The sequence below is a fragment of the Limanda limanda genome, chromosome 16 (assembly GCF_963576545.1).
Source record: "Limanda limanda chromosome 16, fLimLim1.1, whole genome shotgun sequence".
In the NCBI taxonomy this organism is placed as follows: Eukaryota; Metazoa; Chordata; class Actinopteri; order Pleuronectiformes; family Pleuronectidae; genus Limanda; species Limanda limanda.
The window spans coordinates 18196987-18217521 of record NC_083651.1 but is presented as its reverse complement, the minus strand read 5'-3'; the positions used below and the strand labels follow the sequence as shown (position 1 = coordinate 18217521).

Genomic DNA, 20535 nt, shown 5'->3' with positions numbered 1-20535 from the left:
ACAATCTATAGTCAGGCAAAAACCACCAAAGAGATCTCACCTTGAGTGTCAACCCAGGAGCTGTCCAGGATGGAGTCATCCATTGTGGTCTCATCTCTGTCATAGCTTTCTGTCTGTCCTTCTGTCTCTATGGTTTCTGCCTCCTTTTCGAGGGAGGCAGAGGTCTCAGGAACGTCAGCCACCTCCTCTAGACTGGCAGCCTCCATTTCAGCTTCCTGGGCCAACTCCATAGATTCCTCCTCTTCCTCCTCCTCCTCCTCCTCCTCTTGATCTTTCTGGGCAGCGACACAGGTTTCGGCCTCAGGTGGAGCCGAGAAACGAACGCTATGTCCCGCCTCCTCTGCTTCATCAATGGTCTGGACTACAGTGATGAAATCGTCTTCAACTGTCACCACTGATTCAATGGCAGCACGAGTCTCAGAGATCTCCTTCGTGACTTCTGCTCCAGCTGCTGTCCCTGGTTTCTCCAACATGTCCTCCTCTCCTCCCTGTTCCTCCACTTCTGCTTTAGCACCTGGTTGTGTTGCTATCTCCCCAGGTTTGTCAACACACTTTTTGGCCATCTCTTCTGCTTTCTCCCTCTCTTCCTTCAATTTCAGTTCCCTTTCAATCTTCTCTTTCTCTTCCTTCTCTTTTAGCTCCCTCTCTTTTTTTTCTTTCGCTTCGTTTTCCCTCACTTCTTTCTCAATTCTTTCTTTTTCTTCTAGATCTTTCCTTTCTTTCTCCTCTCGCTCCATTTTTTCTCTCTCTAGTCGTTCCTGGATCTCCATGTCTTCCTTCTCTTTCCTCTCTCTCTCCTCTTTCTCTTTCTTCTCTTTCTCTAATTTCTCTTTTGCCTCCAGCTCTTTTTGTTCTTTCTCCTTCCTTTCTTTTTCTTCCCTCAATATCTGCTCTGCCTCTTTTTTCTCCCGCTCTTCTTTCTCTCTCCTTTCCCTCTCTTCTCTCGCTTTCTTCTCTGCCTCTTCTTTCTCCCTCTCTTCTTTCTCTCTCCTTTCTGTCTCTTCTCTCGCTTTCTTCTCTGCCTCTTCTTTCATTTTCTTTTCAGCTTCTTCCCTCTCGTGGTCTTCTTTTACTTTTCTCTGTAATTCTTCATTAGCCTTCTCGTCTTTTGCTACTGGTGACACTGATCTTTTAGGGGAGCCATAAACCTCTCGTTGTTTGAGCTTGGAGGGTGAGAGCACAGGGGAGAGCAGCTTATCATCTTCGATGTTACTCTCCACAGATGACGCAGGTGAAGTTTTGACAGGTCTGGCAATTCGGTCCTTGGCCACGCCGGTCAACTGGTACACATCTTCGGCATCCACTTCCTCATAGGCCTCCTGGTGGACCAGCTTCACCTTCTCCCGAAGCTCCTGCAGTTCCCGTTCCTCCTCCATGCTGAGAGGTCTGTCCTCCATCTCCAATTTGCGGATCTGCCTCTCATAGTCAGCGATCTCGGTTTCTGATGCTGAGCCTTCGCCACTGGCCTGTCGTTCAGTCTCACTCACTGACCTCCCACCTTCTTCTAGAGTCACTGTGACCGTTGGGGTCACAAAAGACTCACTGTGCAGGGGAGACAGTTTCTTCTGCTCACTTACAGATTTAGTCAACTGACCATCCTCAATCTCCTTGACTTTTTCTTCGGTGGAAACCTTTCTATCTAACTGCTTCTGATCTTTCTCCTCAGTGACCTCAGCAGCTGCTAATTGCTGGATGCTATCCTCCAAAGACGAGTCTCTGACTGCAAGCCTCCTTGCCTGTTCAGCCACTTTCTCCTGCAGAACAGAGGGGGTGAAGACCTGTGCAGAGGGGTTTGTAGGGCTAAACATATCTGCAGGGGATGGCATGGGCCCTGAATATTCACTGAATACACAATAACCCATCTCCTCAAGCTGGCTGTCACTTCTTACCGGACCAGGACTTTGTTCCCCTGAAATTAGGCTAGCCAGTGGGTCATCAGCAAAGGCAGAGACATCAGCTTGAATTGACTTTCTTCTGATTATTTCTGGCTCATTGTTCTCGGATGCTAGTCTTGAACGGGTACCAGCAAGGTCCAGCATCTCAGGCAAGTCTTGTGTCATCACTGAGCCATTTTTATATGTATTCTTGTGGAGCTGGGGTGATTCAGGCAACACTGGTTCAGGGCTAGGTTTTGAATCTAGTTCACAGGTCCTTGGAGGAGATGAGGAATCTGAAGTGATGGAGGCTGCAGTCTCCAGAATCAGGGGAGGGAAGGATGGAGGCTTCTCCACAGACGGTGTAGTAACTGGGAGGTACTCTGCTGATTCATCTAGACTTCCACTAGTGAATGACATTATATCTGTGGCCAGTGGGGAGAAGTGCTTGGGTTGGCCTTGGCCACTGTGATCCATTGCTCCAATGGTGATGTTAAGTGAATAACTCCTCTGCTCCAAGGCCAGTTTACCTGGGGACAGCCTGCATTCATTATTCCTGTCAGGAACTGCAAACACTCCAGTATTATCTGTCGTACTTTTTTTACTTTCAGATTGATCCTGGGCTCCAGCCAGGGTGCTGTAACTTATCTCCTGAGACCTGGAATCAATTGGACTCTTGTCTTCGCCAGCTCTGCTCAGTTCGTAATAACCTTCACCCTTACTTTGTGGAGCCTTGTCAGCCTCTGTGGCTGATGTTTCAAAATATGCTGACATTCCAGATCTGTCTCTTGCATCTCTTGTTGAGTCTTCCCCTTGAACTTTGATTCCCATTGAACAGAAATCAGAAGACGCAGCAATGCTGCTGAACTCCACCACCTCCACTGACGGCTGCTTCTCCGACACTGTGATTGGCTCACCATATGTAGGCTGAAGTGTGAGTGGTTTGGCAGATTCTTTGGCTTGGGTTTGAGGTACAAAGGACGGCATATCCATTGTGGGGCTCTCTGGTACAACTCGTTCCCCAGCAAAAAATCCTTTTTGAACCTGGGGCTCAAAAAACTCCTCCGGGCGTTTCTCTGATCCAATGCTGTCTGGGCTCATGGACCCACTGCCCTGCTTGTCTGAGTCCATCTTCAAAGCTGAAAAGACATCTGTAAGTTGGCTGTTTTCATCAACACAAAAAAGACTTGCTTTGGCATGCTGCGAGTGGGATTAATATTAAGGCAGGAACTGAAAAAGCAATTATTACAGAAACAGGCAAAGCCGTCCTCAGAAACTTACAGCACAATGATACGGCCATCACTGAAGAAGTACGGCGAGTTAATGGGGGTCCACCAATTCACAGATGGATGAGGATATGGCATGGTATGTGACGGAACCGGCATGAGGAGACTGTGATGCTGATTTATGGGAAACAAGCGATGACAGATAGGATGGATATCCATGTGACTAAAACAAAACATCATATACTAAAAGAAATAGCATTTCTGTCATTCTTTAAAGTGCAATTCAATATTTTTAACCTTGTCCATATAAAATGTATCATTGGTCAGAATTATTTGTGAACATCAAATTAATTTAAGGTGTTAATTATGGCTTTCAAATGTCATTGCATATTTGAAACAATATCGGCACAAATACAGAAGCGCCTTGCTGGTGATGACAGAGAAATGCTGCATGCTGTCACCAGCTAACAGTGACTAAAACAAAATAAAGTGAAGCACTTGATGAGAACAACTGTAACACAATGAACCTGAGACAGCCAACACATATTACCCTGCAAATTCTCTACACAGAATTATGATATCAATGTGAGTGATCCATGTTGATGGTTAGAAAAAGAGCATAGCACTGGCATACTAGCACCAAGCCATGTCTGGATATAATGAAAAACCTGTAGGCTTATAGCAGTTTATCACACCAATATGAAATGCCCGTCCCCAAGATCACAGCAAGAAAAAGAAAAATGCAAGCGCAAAGATACACAGTAAAACCAAGTTAAAAATAATGTGACTCTTTTCACCAACAAGCCTGTGTTGCCTTGCAGCCGCAGCAGAGCACAGAGAGGATCACTTGCCATTCCACCTGTATTTTAATGCCCATGTTATAAGCTTACGGGTTCCCTTAGACATATCTGGTGTTCTTAAACATTGGACAATGCTGTAACATGCAGGCAGGGAGTGCAGAGGGCAGGACACACCTGTCTCAAGGCTCTCCTCACCCTCTGCTTCCTCCTCCTCTCTGTCCATAGAGCTTTCTGCAGGAGCACTAATTGCTTCGGATGGCTCCAGGTCTACGTCCTGAGCCTCGTCTATGGCCTCTGCCTTCTCTAAGGGCTCAGCTTGGGGGCTGTCCAGCTCGGGCTCGTCCCCACTCCATTGCTGCTCATCAAGAGCTGCTTCGGACTCTGCTGCCTCTGCACTCTCCTCCTCCTCCTCCTCCTCATCCTCCTCCTCTTCAACCTCCTCCTCGTATTCAGCTGTAAGAGCCTCCATGGTCTCTTCTTATCAAAAACAGGGTGAGAGGGGGACACATTAAGACTACAGGCAACACAGACTTGGGTTATGTGAGAACACAACTTTTGACGAGACACTTTCAGCTTTGGGAAAAGATGACTAAGTGCTTGCCTGTTCACACATATAGGTACAGTACATTACACATACAGTGTGTTTTTTTTTTAATTCTGTATATGCTTGTATGTTTCTTTTTGGGGGGCTAAGTGTAACCCTTGTGAAAGGAATCCATTTAAATATACTAAGGTAAGTTCAAACGTGAATGACATTTTGCATTCATTTAGGAAATACATTATCTTTTTTTATTGACTGTATGATTAAGAAAAAGATAACAATCCTCTCTCCATCTCTTCCACTAGTCAAGCCTTCAATCCAAATTGACCAAACTCCTTGGTGGCTTGGGTTGTTTATAAATTATGGAACATAAATAAACTCTTGCAAAAGCACTTCTTTCAGAATATGCAACTATTAGGAGCTAAGGTCCAGTGTGACCCAAATTTCTGACATAGAATGGACTAGATTTTAACTGTGCTGCTTTACTCTTAGCATAAAATGTCGCTGGGTATGACATATATAGATGTTGATCAAAATAAATATTTCAGCAAGATGATTTTCTCAGAATTGATGAAGAGGGTTGTGGGGGGCTTCGAGAGAAGGCCAAGATCCAGAATCAGTGTGCATTAACAGTATTTAAGCATTATTCAGTTTCACAGGCAATGGTATATTCTCGACAACTCTTTGGAATGTGTTTCGTGTACAAATACTTAATATGATAAATAAAGCAATTTATATAGTCATTTAGATTTATGCTAATGCTGGTCTATATAAGAAAAGCTGCTCGGGGAGACGTATTGAAGGAATCAGCTTTTCTCTGTGTAGGCATTGGGAAATGACAGAGGTAATAATGAGGATATTATCGATTGTGATGAACTGTCCAAGCAACATATTTATTATAATAACAATGCATTTAGGGGCTTGAACTGACAGATGGCCAAGTTATGTTATTGTGTAGCCTAAGCGAAAATACGCTGAGCAACTTCTGCCTACGTCTTTGGGCCATCAATTTAAAAACAACCATCCTTTGTCTAGTATTTTAAAAGAGAATAAAATAAGAAATACATGTAGTTTAGAAGGTTTTATAAGACTATATGTTTGTTTATGCGCTGGTGAGTATGTGGAGCTGAAAATCGTCCTTGTTGCCACAGTGTCAGAGTAGTTTAAGATGAGTATAGAGGGTCTGACGAGGTGCAGTGTAATTAAATGAATGAGAGGTAATAGGAATGAACTTAAACAGAACTGTGGTAGATGACTGGTAGAGAAATTTGTGCAAAGTGAAATTTCTATTAAAGCCACCTGGGCCTTTAATCAAGTCAGAAAAGGTAACCCTGTGGGCCGTGTGGTCTGAAAGCAAAAGTGAATTAGTTCCATTGAGAGTTTCACAATAAAACATTGTCCTACTTTAGTGAGACCTCAATGTCATGTGTTTGACTCATCAGCATGGTAACCATAGGTAGCAACAGCTTTGGGTGAAATAAATCATAAAAAAAACTAAATATGACAAAAAACATGAAAGTGCTCAGATTTTGAGCAGACAAACATCACAAGGACACAAACACACACAAAGACCGACAAAGAGACGAACTGACGGACGGAAAGACGGAAGGACGGCACGAAGGAGAAATGGAGGGAGGAGATCAAATCACAGAAGAAGAAGAAGAGGAAATCTGTGTTTAAAAGAGAAAAGGGAGAAAGAGAGAGAGCAGAGATGGAGGGGGGGAAATGGCAAAAGGAACCATGCGTGGTTCACCTTCAATCTGTCTAAAGGCCACAGCCTGCCCTGTGGGGCGAGCGCCCGAGTGCGTCCACTCTGGGCTGAACAATGGGTGATCATAGTACTCCTCGTCGGAGTGGTAGGGGTCGTCCTCGGGCACGGAAACTGAGATGGAGGGGGCGAGGAACTTGCACCTCTCCCGAGAATTTTGGAAGCAGCGGAGAGGGCCCGCCTCCTCCTCATCCCCTACATCTACAAACAAGACAGACACAAGGAGAAGAACTGGAGGGAAATCTGGACACAGACTGAAAGAGAGAGAGTGAAGAGGAGGATAAAAGATAAAAGAAAAGTAGAAGACGACAAAAAAATGGAGAACACGCCAAAGAATGTCCACTTTAAAGGTGATTTATCATATAAGCTTTTGCAGATTTAATAGTAAATAGTGGAAATGTCCCTCTTTTATAAATGTTTTTATTTATTTCATTTTATTTTATTTACAAAAATCTAGGATTTATGGCATCTCTGATAAAACATTTAGGAAAAATGCTTTGGTGGAAGTATAGTTTCCTAACAAAGGCACAAATGTATATATGTGTTTACTTGTTACTTTTTGATTTAGCTCCTAAGCTATAGCTGTGGGCTTTGGATTTTTAGGAAGAGTAAAAACAAATACCAAATTCTCTCCTTGATAAATCTTTAAGTAAAATTTTAAGTTGGACAATTTTTGGCAGTAAAGAGGGAGATAAAGCTTGAGGAGATAAAAATAAAGATAAAAAAGGCAACAAAAACAGAAAGTCACCAGATAGGGGAATGCAAGGAGCAGATAAGGTATGAGTGAGAGCAAGAAAGAAACACAACACACACAGGACACTGACAAGGACACGATGACAAGCAACTCAAAGATGACCAAGCTTCAGGGACCAGCCATACTCTAAGACCGACAAAGTGAGTATATCACACTAAATCTACACAAACATATGGATGATTGAACCTAAATAAAATACACAAAAGGTTCTTAAAAAACTGTTCTTATACTATATAGCAGTAGTTGTAGTAACCAAATAAGTAACACATGTTTTGCCTTTGCTAGAACACAAACAAACATCTACGTATAAAAAACCTCTGGATCCAGTCGAACAGCTGGCCACAGTAAAACCATGGCATATCTCAGAAGGTCATCTTTAACAGAACACCACCTCTCAGACCTGACGATGACCAAGCCTTTCATTACTTGTCCTGTACCGTGTCTATAGATACAACAACACACCACTAACTGAACCTCTTTATCACTCCATCTGGTCAAGAACCCAGTTACACCACACCCTGCATGATTTAACCTTTTATCTAGGATTTGTTACTTCTCATACAGTACAAATGACAGAACAGGCTATTTAAATTTAATGCATGGCTGGCCCGACTAATGACTCTCCTCATAACTTTCCTGCCAAGACTGAGCAGACATAAAAACCACAAAGCCCAAACAAACAGCCGACCTAACTTTTGGTACAAGGTACGACTATATCTTGCAGGTAGCTTCACAAAAACTGTTACAAAGCTTAAATTTGGAAGTCAAAAATAAAGAGACAAACAGCATTTCGGTGATAAATAAGATACCGAAGACACATTCTGTTGAGTTTTTTAACGAGGTATTTTTTTGCCATTCAGAGCGTGGCATTCATAATGTTGTAAGGCTAGTTGATGTGATGCTTACCTATGTGCTAGTTGGCCTGGTTAGGCTAACTAGCTAAGGCCAACTATCACTCAGTGATTATATACTTCAATTCAACAGAGTGCTTTCCGCCTTACGATTGTTACTATAGACTTCAGTAGCCTATTAGCCAGAAAATCGGTAACTCTGCAAGTAACGTATATATATATTTTTATAGCAAACACATAAATAAAAGACTGCGAGTGGACGATGACAATACAACACTATAATTTGAAGTGCAAAACTTTAAAACATCATCCAACTGAAAAAGACAGACAAGGAGAAGTTGAAGGGTTACCGAAATTGGCTGTCATATTAGTGTGTGGGAAGACAGCAAGGTATGGAGGTTAGAAAATGGAAACGGAAGAAGAGGATGGGAAATAAAGACTTTACATAACAGGGTGGACATGTATGTGAGCCCTTCTTTCCTTTTTAGATAAATGGTGATGACAATGAAGATACAACGTGTATCCGTCCCAGGTGTACGATGAGGAAGAGGAAGCAGGATTTCAGAATTGATGGATGTCTGAAAAATGGAAATCATTTTCCTGCTTTTGGTAAATCTCATATGTTCATGTTTCTTGTACAGGTTATCAATGTGCGGTTTGTCCCTTAGAGATGGGGCATGTCCTGAGACGAGCTGAAGAGCATAAACAGGGCCAACCTACATCAGTACCCCAATGTGTTGGCGATCGCAAACCTCCAGAATTTACAGTCATGTGAAGGAAGGAAACTCCTCCATTAGAGACGTACTCCTATAAACACATTGGCCCTACCTTGTTCCAGAGGGCCAAAGGGTTCTGCAGCAGGTGAGGGGGGAGGAGAGGGAGGCAAATTGGTGGTGTCTTCAACTGCAAACAGAAGTAGAGAGTATCGACATATAAATCAAATACTGCAAATGGCTCTGTGTGTGTGTGTGTGTGTGTGTGTGTGTGTGTGTGTGTGTGTGTGTGTGTGTGTGTGTGTGTGTGTGTGTGTGTGTGTATGTATTACCCGATGGCAGCCTTTGGGTCTCCTGTTCTCCCTTCAGTACTGCCACAGCTTCTGCTGTCACTTCTTGCACAATCCTTGCCGACACTTGCTCTGGAAGAGGCATGCACACAAACACAGAGAGACAGACAGACAGCCACGCACACACACACACATACACATACACACACACACACACACACACAGAGAGACGTCAATTTTAAGAAGCTGGAAAAGTTTAAAAGTTTTCGAAGACAGGTGGAGCGTTCACCATCGTTGCATTTAAAGCCCTATTTCTGCAGGGCAGATGTCAGACTAGTGACTTGCAATCAAAAAGTTTGATAAAGGAGAAAATCTGAACACCTGAAACCCCCCTTAAAGGATTTATGTGCCATAGTGATGTTTTACGCATAAGTCAGACGAAGCAACAGCAATATCTTACAAGCAGCTCCTTTAAGGTATAAGTTTGGTTCAGACTGGCTGGGAAAAGACTCCATCAATTTCACAACACTGCTTTTTTTAATAATGTCACTCAAGAGTAGAAAGCCAGAGAGGAGCAGAAAGTGTTATTATAACTGCCAGAACACTCAAGTTGCTGTTGAAGGCTGTCACCATGGAAACCCATCATCCTTGCAAACTGACTGACTCACAGTTTGTGATAAAGACGTTTCTTTTTATAACATGTGGTCATTTCTCACAATCTTCACCTAGTAGAGGCAAAAGATATCATATTTGCAACGATTTAATGTTTCTTCGAATGTTGGATTCAGAAAAATTATGGATCTTACATTTATACAGTAATATTCACTCTGCGGCAGTTCAAAGACTAAAAATACATTGGCTGTTTACTACTGATTCTGCTTTTTTTTTACATTTTAATGGCGAACAAAGTGTCACGGAAATTATATGTTTACAATAATATTACCATAAAAACATGTCAAACAAATACATTTATATATTAATCTAGAAATAAATGGACTACAATACAAATCAAAATTATTTCAATGAGCAAAAACTGTAAGAACATAATTAAAAATACCTAAAATAGTTCACAAATAAATAATTAAAAAGATACCTTTTTTAATGCAGTTTAAAAAGAGAAGTAAATTGGATTGGATAAACTGTATTTACACATCGTATTAATACAGATTTTAATCAGGCATTGAAAAGGACAATTTTCTTTACAATTTGCATTTCCAATTTTCCGCTGCTTTTCCTTTTCCTGCAATTAGGAGAAGCTAAACGATTCAACAAATCAATTAGCTAATGTGGTGAAAGAAAAACACTTCAAGTTTGCAGATGAATAAAATGCAATGTTAATTTTAGTCTTTTGCAAGAAATTGAAGTAATTTTGCGTTTAAACCTTTCATGGTGGTGCTCGTGTCAATATTTAGAAAGAGGCCGTCAACACAGTCTGACACTTGTGGGCAGCAGGTGTTAAATATGGAGATGAATGTGACCAAGCTGAGACCCACAAGCAAACAGTTAGTGACTCTTAAAGAGAGAAGTAAATCTGTGGTAATTATGTACACATACATTTTAATAAAAGGCGCTTTTAACCCAAATATTTAAACAAAAGAGACAATGTCCCACATCTGTATCTGTCTCTTACATCTCTCTGCCTCAATTACATTACAGTTCATGTCAATTAGTTGACACTTTTGTCCAAAGCTACTTACAATAAGTGCATTCAACTATGAGGGGCCAATCGGGGTTAAGCATCTTGCACCAGGACAATTCTGCATGGGCAGGGATACAAGCTGCCAACCTTCTGTTTGGAGGATGACTGCTCTATCCCCTCAACCACGACCGACCCTTAATACCACTATTAAATCTAAGAGCCAGTTTGAGTGTTGTCCAGATATAATGCGTGCTGCACAGTGGTAATCAAACCTGCGTTCATTTGCATAGTAACAGTGGTTGTGTGGGATTGGGAGGCAGTGATGCTTTAACTGCTGCTGTTTCAGGACATTTATCTTTCCACAATCACCCACACATCAACAAAAGCAAGCTCTCAACAAGGCATACAAACACATGCAATTACACACACTTATATACACACTTCTTCCCGGAACACTTAACACATGCAGCCCACTCACCAACTCAAAGCAGCCATTTTCTATTTTCAGTAGCAGAGTGCAGTGAATGTGTTCGGCTTATTTACTGCTTCCAGACTAAACCCTTTCTTCCCATCCTGGAACATCGATGATACTGTGGAACACAATCAGTGCGTGTAGCATCAAACGACTAAAAAAAGACCATAAAGCTGAGACCTGGGGGGGAAATAACTCTGTGGATTTGTGACTGGTTCCCTTTTATGAGTGAGAAAACACCTCCAAAGTGAGTGATGATGTGTGAAGAAGGAACATTCTCTGCTTTATGTAACAGTTACTAAATGTTTCCTGAAATATCCTACTAGCTCACTCGATCTGATGAGAGGAGAGTTCAAACATGAGTTTTCCGATTTTCTGATCACTTTCAGCATCGAAGACAAGTCTCTTGTACAAAGCAAAACATACAGAGGCTATTCTAAATATTAGCACAGAACTGAGGAAGTAAAGCTGAAATAATCAAACAGATAACATAACACTGCTAACCCGTTTCAGATGAGGAGGACTTGCGTCTTTAACAATTAAAGGTTTCGCAACCCTGACAGAATTTATTCTTGAAAGAAAATGATTGACATTAATAGAAAGGTGAATATATTAGGCTTTTTCTAAAAGTACAATACATATAATCTCTTTCAGACACGCTCATAAAGTGACTTTAGGGCACTACCTTCAACCAGATATTGTGCTTTGTTAACTCTCTCAAACAAATCCCCAGACATGCACAATCACAAAGCAATATCACTGTAAAAGTGACCTTGTCACATCCACACAGCGAGGAGGCAGTGATGAAAACAAATCCGGTCTAAGCAGTTCTGACATCGCCACTTGCCTTTTATTGGCTTCAACAACAGAATAAACCAAAAGCACAAACGGGCATTTGTACAGAAGATGCATCACATCTGTGGATCTACATCATAGAAACAGACATTCTCTCACAGCGAAGTAAAAAGTGTGTATTACCTGATTAGAAAGACTGAAGCTGAAAGCACCCTCTCTCTCTCTGAGCAGAGACTCCGACTGTAAGCCCCAAATCAATGCACCACATACACACACACACACACATACACACATACCCTCACACAGGCACAGTAGGACTGAAAGGGCACAGCGGGAGCAGAAGTGTCGTTTGGTTATGATACAAGCCAGCAACCAAAATGTGTAAAGCCAAAAAGGTTGCCATAGCAACAGACAGCTGGTGGGCTGATGACTTGGGTCCATATGCAATTCAGATGCCAGCAACACGCCGAGGATGCCTCAGCCTCTGAGCCTCTGAAGCTGTCTTAGCTGGACCTTGTTCCTCAAATTTTTCTGATCCATGACCCAATTGATAGTAAATCTATTATATGTGAATACAAACGTTAATGAAAAAACTAGCAAACCAGATTTTCTCTATTTTCTTTTTTAAAACAAAGACTCCAAGGCATAATCATATTCATTCACTAAATGTGGCATTAAAAAAAAAAACTTGACAGAAAGAGGAATGTCACATGATTTTTTAATTTAACCACAAGATGCTACTCGTCAGGAAAATCTTATAATTATAGATCTCTATCTCATAATTACAAGATCTGCATGATGGAAACTCCAAAGTCCTGATTGTGCGATGTAGTCCATTCAGCTTGGTCACACTATATAATCCCATTAACATCATATCTGACTTGATACATGATACATGTAATTAAGACTATGAAGGAATTTAACAATGGGTGCATTTTGTAATAATGTACTAAATCCTGACAAATTTGGAGATATTTCCTGATAACGTTGCTGTAATTTTCCTATCAAGAAAGAAAAATAAACATTGTTTCAGGTTATGGTTTTTCACGTGCAGAGACACACAAGTCGTATTTAGTGATGTCAATTAAGTCAGTGCAGGTTGAGACTGAAGCAAAAGTTAAGATCTCTGTGGCGTTAGAAAGACATCTCTACCCGAGGCTAGCTCAGGCCTACATCAACCACTTGTAACATAAGAATCCAACAGAAGTGTTGGTGGTTGTGATGCACTGTGGGTAATATTGACCTGGGGTTGAAAGAGGGAATAGGAATGTGTGCATTACAAAGAAAACAGTTATTTTCTCTGCTGAATCTACTTCTCTCAAACTATCCCTGTCTAGTCAGACAAATTATTTAACATACAAAGAGACATGTCTGTGTAACCTATTTTCTATTTTATACCCTTCAACATATTGAGGGATAGGAATTTAACAACAAAGAATCTTGTCCAGGCTATGCTATCTCAAATACTACACAAGAGATTCCTTGATAGAAATAAAGATTAAAAACAGCTCAATAACTTTACGTGGTCTAATGGTTTCTATTAGCTCCCTCTGTTTTTCTTCTTCTCGCCACATCTTTCTGTTGACCACTCTGTAGCCAGTCAGCCACAGCATGGCTGACTGGCTTCCTCAACCTCATTTTAAAGAGAAAGTCAAGAGGGCAATTTTGTGCTTCAGTCGTTCTTGTTGTGTCTGAAGTGCTTTTCACGGGGAGAGAAGGTTCACTGAGGGCCAGCATCAGCCCTTCTGTCACCCATCCTGTCCCAAATATACCCCCCCCCCCTCGCCCTGCTCTGGAGAAATGCTAATGTATGCTGACAGGACTCTCTGCAGACAAACAACGCTTTGGTAACACAGCTGCAGAGAACATGTCATTTCTATACACATGATTAAAAAACATGTTGAGATACATTGATCGGACAGGAGGGAGGTCATCTTTTGGACCAATTCATTTAGTTGATTTTGTACCATTGTGCATCTGCCACTTTTTCAGAATAGTGTTTGCTTCTAGAGACAGTTGAGAGATTTGCTGAAATTGAGGACTTTTACTGACTCTCACTAAATTCCACGATCTTCATCATCAGGTTCAAGCACTAACTTTGGAGTGGGAAGGAAGGTGTAACTACTTTTCACAGAAAAAATATAATTTGTATTGTCATGTTGTCTGAATAATGACCAGGTTTATTACTTGATGTGTTTTAAACCAAACACTGATTATATTTTAGAACAGTTCTTCAACTATGACATCTTCATCATGTTCTAATAAAGTCAAGCTATGCTACCAGATAATATTATAGATCAAAATTGGTCATACGTGGGACAACAATAAAGTAAAGCAGAGGCACAGCTCCCTTCCCATCAGTGGAATACTATAAATCCATGATTGTCAGTTTCATTTGAATAAAATATAAAACTTGGATAACATGTGATTCCAAATATTATTCATTTCACACGTGGCAAAGATTTGATCTACTTTGTGAGGGCAGAGGTACTGACCTTTTATTTTTCAGAAACCTCAGAGGGACAACTATGACTAATACCCACTAGACTCATTCTTACCTAACATAAACGTGATAACAGATAAACAATCGCTTTAATCGTCTTTTAATGTACAAGGGTGTTGATATATGTCCACTTTCCATAGAGGTTGGATTCCAGACGCACAACAGAAAATGACCAATAAGTTAAAAAGACAACATGATGCATGGCTGCTCCCAAAAAGAGCATCACTGTTCACAAGAAGGTTGCCGAAGAGCACTGTAACATTTTAATTGTTTGGGTAGAACACACAGTACTATGTATGGTATATAAAAAATCCAGGGGAAATTTAATCCCCACGTTTCTTAAGGCATCTAATAGGATAACCAAAGAAAATTATTATTTTGGCCCAACCCAGTCAGAGCAGAGTGGAATGAATTCAGATAGCAGACATGCAGAGATAAGACTCAACTTAATTTGATCTCAACAGATCTGTATTTATGAAATTTGCAAAATGTTCCTGAAAATTCATGAAATGACTGAATGACAATACGTCACAAAAGATCGTCATTGGTGCCATAAAAATTGTCAAATTTCAATAAGCAGCTTCACTTAAAAACACTGTTATCAGCCTTCAAATCTAGCTTTAGTAAAGTCCTAATAATGTGGAAGAAAGATGTTTCATTGGGCTCTTATCATTGCCTGCTTAAGAGCTACAGGGCGAAAAGAACAAAAAACCCTGGCAAAGTAAATTGTAGGGGAGCCGTTGCCATGGTTACACCATTGGTAGATTATAATTCTTGTTTCCATTGGTGTGAATGAGGATGTGGTGGGGAGCTGGGGGTAGATAGAGAGATTTTATGTGTTAATTACAGCACCGCTAATAACAGTATGTGATTCTAGTGAGGACTGAGTGTAAGGCCACGCACAAGGAGACAGAAAAAGAACACACACACACACAAACACACTCACACAACCAGAACAGCAGACAAACTCTAGTGTGGACTTTCATCGCTGTTATCAAACTGCTGATCTGATTTGCCGTGACTTACAACAGCTATTTCTACAGATTCAAATTACTTTTGACAAAGCCTTTTTTCGGTTTACATCAAGATTCCAAATTAATAATGAGAATAATCTGACCTGAAGAGATTCAACCATCTTAACTGTGAGTTTTGCTTGGGCTTGCAACTTGGTTGTCAGAAAGAGGGCCCCTTCTTTGTGCATCTCAACACTGCTTTGAATCTGGTCGTCAGACCTCGCCTCTACTGGGTGCCAACTGTCTTCCGGATTTGCATTTTTTACCAGGTTTAATCCACACAGTTATGGGTATACTGCACATTTACATGTCTGCACTTGCCTTACTAGTTTTAAAGTAAATCGTGTTGACTTCTTACAGGTGCCTTGGTGGTAAAATGGCTTTGAAGCAGCGAGCATAAACCACGTCACCTGTCTGTGCCTTGCTTTCGACTTTGCATGTCGTTCCCCATCTTTCTCTTTACTGTCGACTCCATGATAAAGGCATTAAATGCTTAAAGTTAAAATCATGCAGTGCACCATCAAATTTATGACTTTTTATGTAAAAATGATGACTCAAAAAACAAGGCCCTCAAATTATATACGCAAACATTTCCACCTATCTTCACTGATTACAATGTAATGTACCCACTGACCTCTTCACATCCCGATTTTTTTGCAAATCTACTTACATTCAAGTAGATGCCAGGTGAGCCACTGATTAGGCAAAACAGAGAAATTACGAGAACTTCTTACCGGCAGTTATTGCAGGAGCACCAGTGAGCTCCCCATTGAAGCCATTCTCTCTGGCTGAGTAGGAGGATGTGGCCAAGTGGGCGCCGCCAGCCTGGCAGGTCCTGAACGCTGAGGAAGGGTAGCCATTGGCTCCGTGAGTGCCAGCGGGCTCCTGTCCTCTTGATGGGTCCCACTGGGGGGCACCGTCTTCTGGCTTTCGACTGTCTGCCATGCTAGTGCTAGCTAGCAGCAGGGGAGGGTGGGCGAGGGATGGGGTCTCTCCTTCTGGCTAAGAGATGGGAAGAAGAGACGGAGGGAGGAGAGAAGGCGAGGCACGATCAGAACCTGGCTTGTTAGTGTTATTCACTGTAATGTTTGCAATGATACACAGAGGAGACTGAATACTTTGCAGACCAGAGGAGACTCCAGGACACGCAGCATCAATTACATTCCCATAATCTTTTTTTGTCAGTCAGTCAGTCAGTCAGTCAGTCAGTCAGTGTGCTGCAACTCCACTCAGCTTCCCTGTCAACAACTCTGAAAGCAAATCTGTGCTTGTGTGAAGGTGGATGTGAGAAATACTGCCCTTGGATGTAGGCGGGCAGGTGACAGCCATTGGAGGAAATTCTATTGATTTGTGAGTGTAATGACTCACACAACCAGTAGCCAAGGGAGAAATCACAACTGGATAAAAAAATGAACAGCAGACCTCGGATTGCATGACTCAGGGTTGTTGGGATGGTAGGTCGGCTCTGATCAACCTGGCAAGATCCAGTCTGATGTTAGACAAATAGTTTGAATTAGATAGACATTGAGACATATTGTGTTATTTAAGTTGACATTAAGTCAAGTGATTTCTGTGCATCATAATTTTTTTACTGCATAATTTTCAATTTCACCATTTCTTAAAAAACGAACTTTACGAATATCTAACACTCAGGTATTTTTAATGTGCTTATTGAAAATGTTGAAACTGCTGGATGGAAACACACCTGCTGTCGGGCTAACATGTGTATGAAAACCCAATCTGAGTTTTATGACTGATCAGAAACATGTGGAGAGGAGCTCAAACACCAGCAAGAGGGATACACTATTGATCAGCCCACATGATGGAGGAAGGAAAGGCAGCAAGATTCAATGATCTCTTGAACTGTGCAGATGGTGGCGGATAGAGATTAATTGGTCTTATGTAGCCTTGAGATCAATACACAGGGGTGTGTATGTTGGGTCCTTAACTCAGTCTGTATGTTGTGAATAATTGAGATAGCCGGATGAGTCTATTGGCCATTTTGATTAAGTTTTATTGCAAATTGTTGTATGTACTTCCTCTTTCTCCCCATTGACAGGGATATCAACACATGATTATAATTCGTGGCTGTTTCAGTCATACTATAACAACATCAATATTGGCCTTCAAACTCCAAAATGAATGTGGTCTTGGTGTGAAAGGGCAGAACGAGAGATAAACAAAGGGTTGAATGAGGAAAAGACAATCGTTAGCACACATGCAAACACTATCTAAAGGAAATACTCCGAAAGGGATTTCATTTTTTACGAGAGGGTTGTGGCAGTTTGTACTCCAAGCATGAGCCAAGCTGCCTCTGTAGTTGTGCATAAGGGTATGTGTGAGAGAGCAATTAGTCATTTAGCTCTGCAGTCCACAGAGACCCCGAGACTAAAAGGAAGTCTGCTGAAGTAAAAAGGAGTCAATAACTGCAGCCTATAAGACCGATGTAGTGCTACAGTGAGCACTAGTCACTACATACCCACCCAATGTGCATCCAATATACTGCTCACTCTCTGCACACAAATAACAGAACAGAATAGAATTGAAATAAAGACTAGAATGGAGATTTCCAACCAGGTGCACCTTAGTATGTGGAGTAAATATGTGGAGAGATTGAAAACTATATCCAAATAATAGATAATAAGAAAGTAAGTCTTTACTTTAGTATAGTGATTGTTAAAATTAACTTAAGCTGAAGTACAAACCTTCTTTGTACACAAACTAATACAGATGTTATTAAAATGGTGACACCAATCCTAAACATTTCATTAGTTTAATAGGTTCTTGGTGATGGATCAAAGCAGTAAAAACATAACACAAAAATCACAGGTATAGAAAAGCATAAGGATGGAGCACATTGCATTTAACACAGAATAGAAGTGTAAAGAAAATGTTGTGGCTTGTCGCACACTAAATGGATCAAAGTGCAGAGTCGATGAAGCTTTGCATGACTCGGCTTTGAAGGGAACATCAGTGTGAATGAAGCCTGTTCAGAGACTACGCAGCACAGCTTCCATCGATAAAAAACCACAGCAGTATATTTGAGATCGTCCCTCCGCTGTCCCTGTCTCTTCTGTTTCTTGTTCACCAACTGAGCCCCTGCTCCACGAAGAACACTCTCGATATTAAAAGTCATAAAATAGAGGGATGAGCCTGCTGTCCTGGTGCTGCGTATCAGTGCTCCCTGTCTGATGATGAAGGTCACTTAAACCTCTGTGGCTGATTTCCAGACCCAACAACACCATCCTGACTGGTGGGCATGCTCTGGGGGACAGTGCTGGTGAAGGAGGAGGGAAGACATTGTTGCCTGGTTTACTGGAGGCCTGTCGAGCTATTAAGAGTATAGTCTGCCTGTTTGTGAATAAGGGTGTGTTGTGTAAATGAAACAGCACCACCTGCTGGGCCAAGGCATGAAACGATAAATTGGGACTATTACAAATCATTATACAAAGTGCATGCTGGGTCTTGAGATTAGGGAGGCATTAGAAAACATTATCATGTGAAACGGCACCTCTATCATCAGCATAAAACATAATCTGGCTCTGCAATGCAGTACTGTGTCTCATCCCTGTTCATTAAGATGCATTGTATTTGGCCTATTTCTCACCATATACTGCAGTGTACTGTATGATGTGGAAAATCTAGGGTATCATTAACAGTGAGTAGCAAGGAGACAGGTGCAGAGAGTTAACAAGAGAGAACAGGGGGGACTAATAAGAAGAATCTACTCAAGGTTAATTAAGTAAGAAAATTACGGAAAAAAAGTGTAATACAGACAATTGTGGATCACAATTTATATTGACCAGATGATATACTGTCCTCCAGGCATCGTGTCCAGCGGGAAGTGCCTGTGTGAGATGGTGATATGACAGAGTTAGACATCAGGCACTTCAGTAGACAGCAGGTCAGCTGCACTTGGCATAAAGCCTGTGGCTCTTTGCCAGAGGGATACTGAGACTCTCCCTGCACCATGAACATAATGGAACTGAATATAGAGAAGACCACAGGGCAACTGGAAACTTACAATAGTGACATTTACTCTGTTCATCTTCAAGATGAAACGTCAGGTTCACATTTTTAGGATTTAACTCAGCTCAACCTCTTTACACCAAGTACTTGTAAATGTCCATGACTATGGATATATTTTAATCCATTCCTAATCAAATGCAATAGAATGATTGCTTAAACTCGCCTAGCAGCTTTTAATGCATCTCTTTACTAGGAAAACCTCTACATCGTACAATCATCACGAGCCAATCGTGTGGCAGCAGCTCACTGTTTCTGAAAACTGCTGATCACCTGGGATTTTTATGTACAGCATTCCCTGGAGTTTTTACTCAGAATAGTGCAAAACACAAAAACATCCAGTGAGCAGCAGTTTTATGGACACAAATGTCTTGTCAAGGAGAGAGAGAGGAGAATGGCTGTACTGATTGAAGCTGACCGAAAGGTTATAGTAACTCAGAAAACCACTCTTGACAACTGTACTAAGCAGGAAAACATCTCAGGAACTAAACAAACTACATGTCGAACAGGTGCATTAGCAAGGGAGAGGCGGTGGACTAGTGGCAGAAAACTTGGACTACTGGCAGAGAAGGGGTCTCTGGTTCGATGCTGGTTCGACTCCACGGTTCGTCTCCTCGGAGTTTCGGCGGAAACTTGCCTGGATGGTGTAACGAACCTGGACCTGTCCAAAGTTCAAAAGGACTCTTCTCCCTACCCTGTCTAGTGCCCCTGAGCAAGGCACCTTACTCCCCCAACATCTGCTCCCCGGGCGCCGTACCTGGCAGCCCACTGCTCTGCTCTGCAGTGTGTCCTGCACCAGATGGGTGAAATGCAGAGGACTAATTTCCCCAATGCATGAGTGTGTCTTTGCATGTTTGTGCATGTGTGTGGGATTAATAAAGTGTATCTTCTTCTTAACAACAATGAGGTTCCACTCCTGTCAGCCAGACAACAGAAATCTAAGGCTAAGTTACAGACTCCCCAACACTTGGCAGATAAAGACCAGAAACATGCAGCCTGGTCCGCTGAATGTGGATTTCTGCTGAGGCTGCAGATGGTAGTTTTCGAGTTTGGCACCAACAGCTTACACCCAACCTGCCTTGTGTCAACAGTCCCGGCTGCTGGTGCTGGTGTAATGGTGCAGGGAATGTTTTCTTGGCAAAATTTGGATCCTTAAAACCAATCAATCATCGTTTGCATGCCACAATCTATCTGAGTATTGTTGCCAAAAGCAAAAGTTGTCATTCATTTTTATGAACACAACAATGAGTGAACTTCAGTGGCCTCCCCA

The 20535-nt window shown here is 41.6% G+C and overlaps 1 protein-coding gene across 1 annotated transcript in view; it reads right to left on the bottom strand.

The window, feature by feature from the left end:
• Positions 1-16184, bottom strand: part of map2 (microtubule-associated protein 2) — a 31335-nt gene extending 15151 nt beyond the window's left edge. Inside the window, exons 1-6 of the mRNA XM_061088454.1 lie at positions 15974-16184; positions 8860-8949; positions 8643-8717; positions 6195-6410; positions 4075-4377; positions 41-3013 (exon numbers count right to left, since the gene is read on the bottom strand). Coding sequence (XP_060944437.1) covers positions 41-3013; positions 4075-4377; positions 6195-6410; positions 8643-8717; positions 8860-8949; positions 15974-16184 — 3868 coding nt within the window. The remainder of the gene's footprint in view (positions 1-40; positions 3014-4074; positions 4378-6194; positions 6411-8642; positions 8718-8859; positions 8950-15973) is intronic.
• Positions 16185-20535: the final 4351 nt, after the last annotated feature.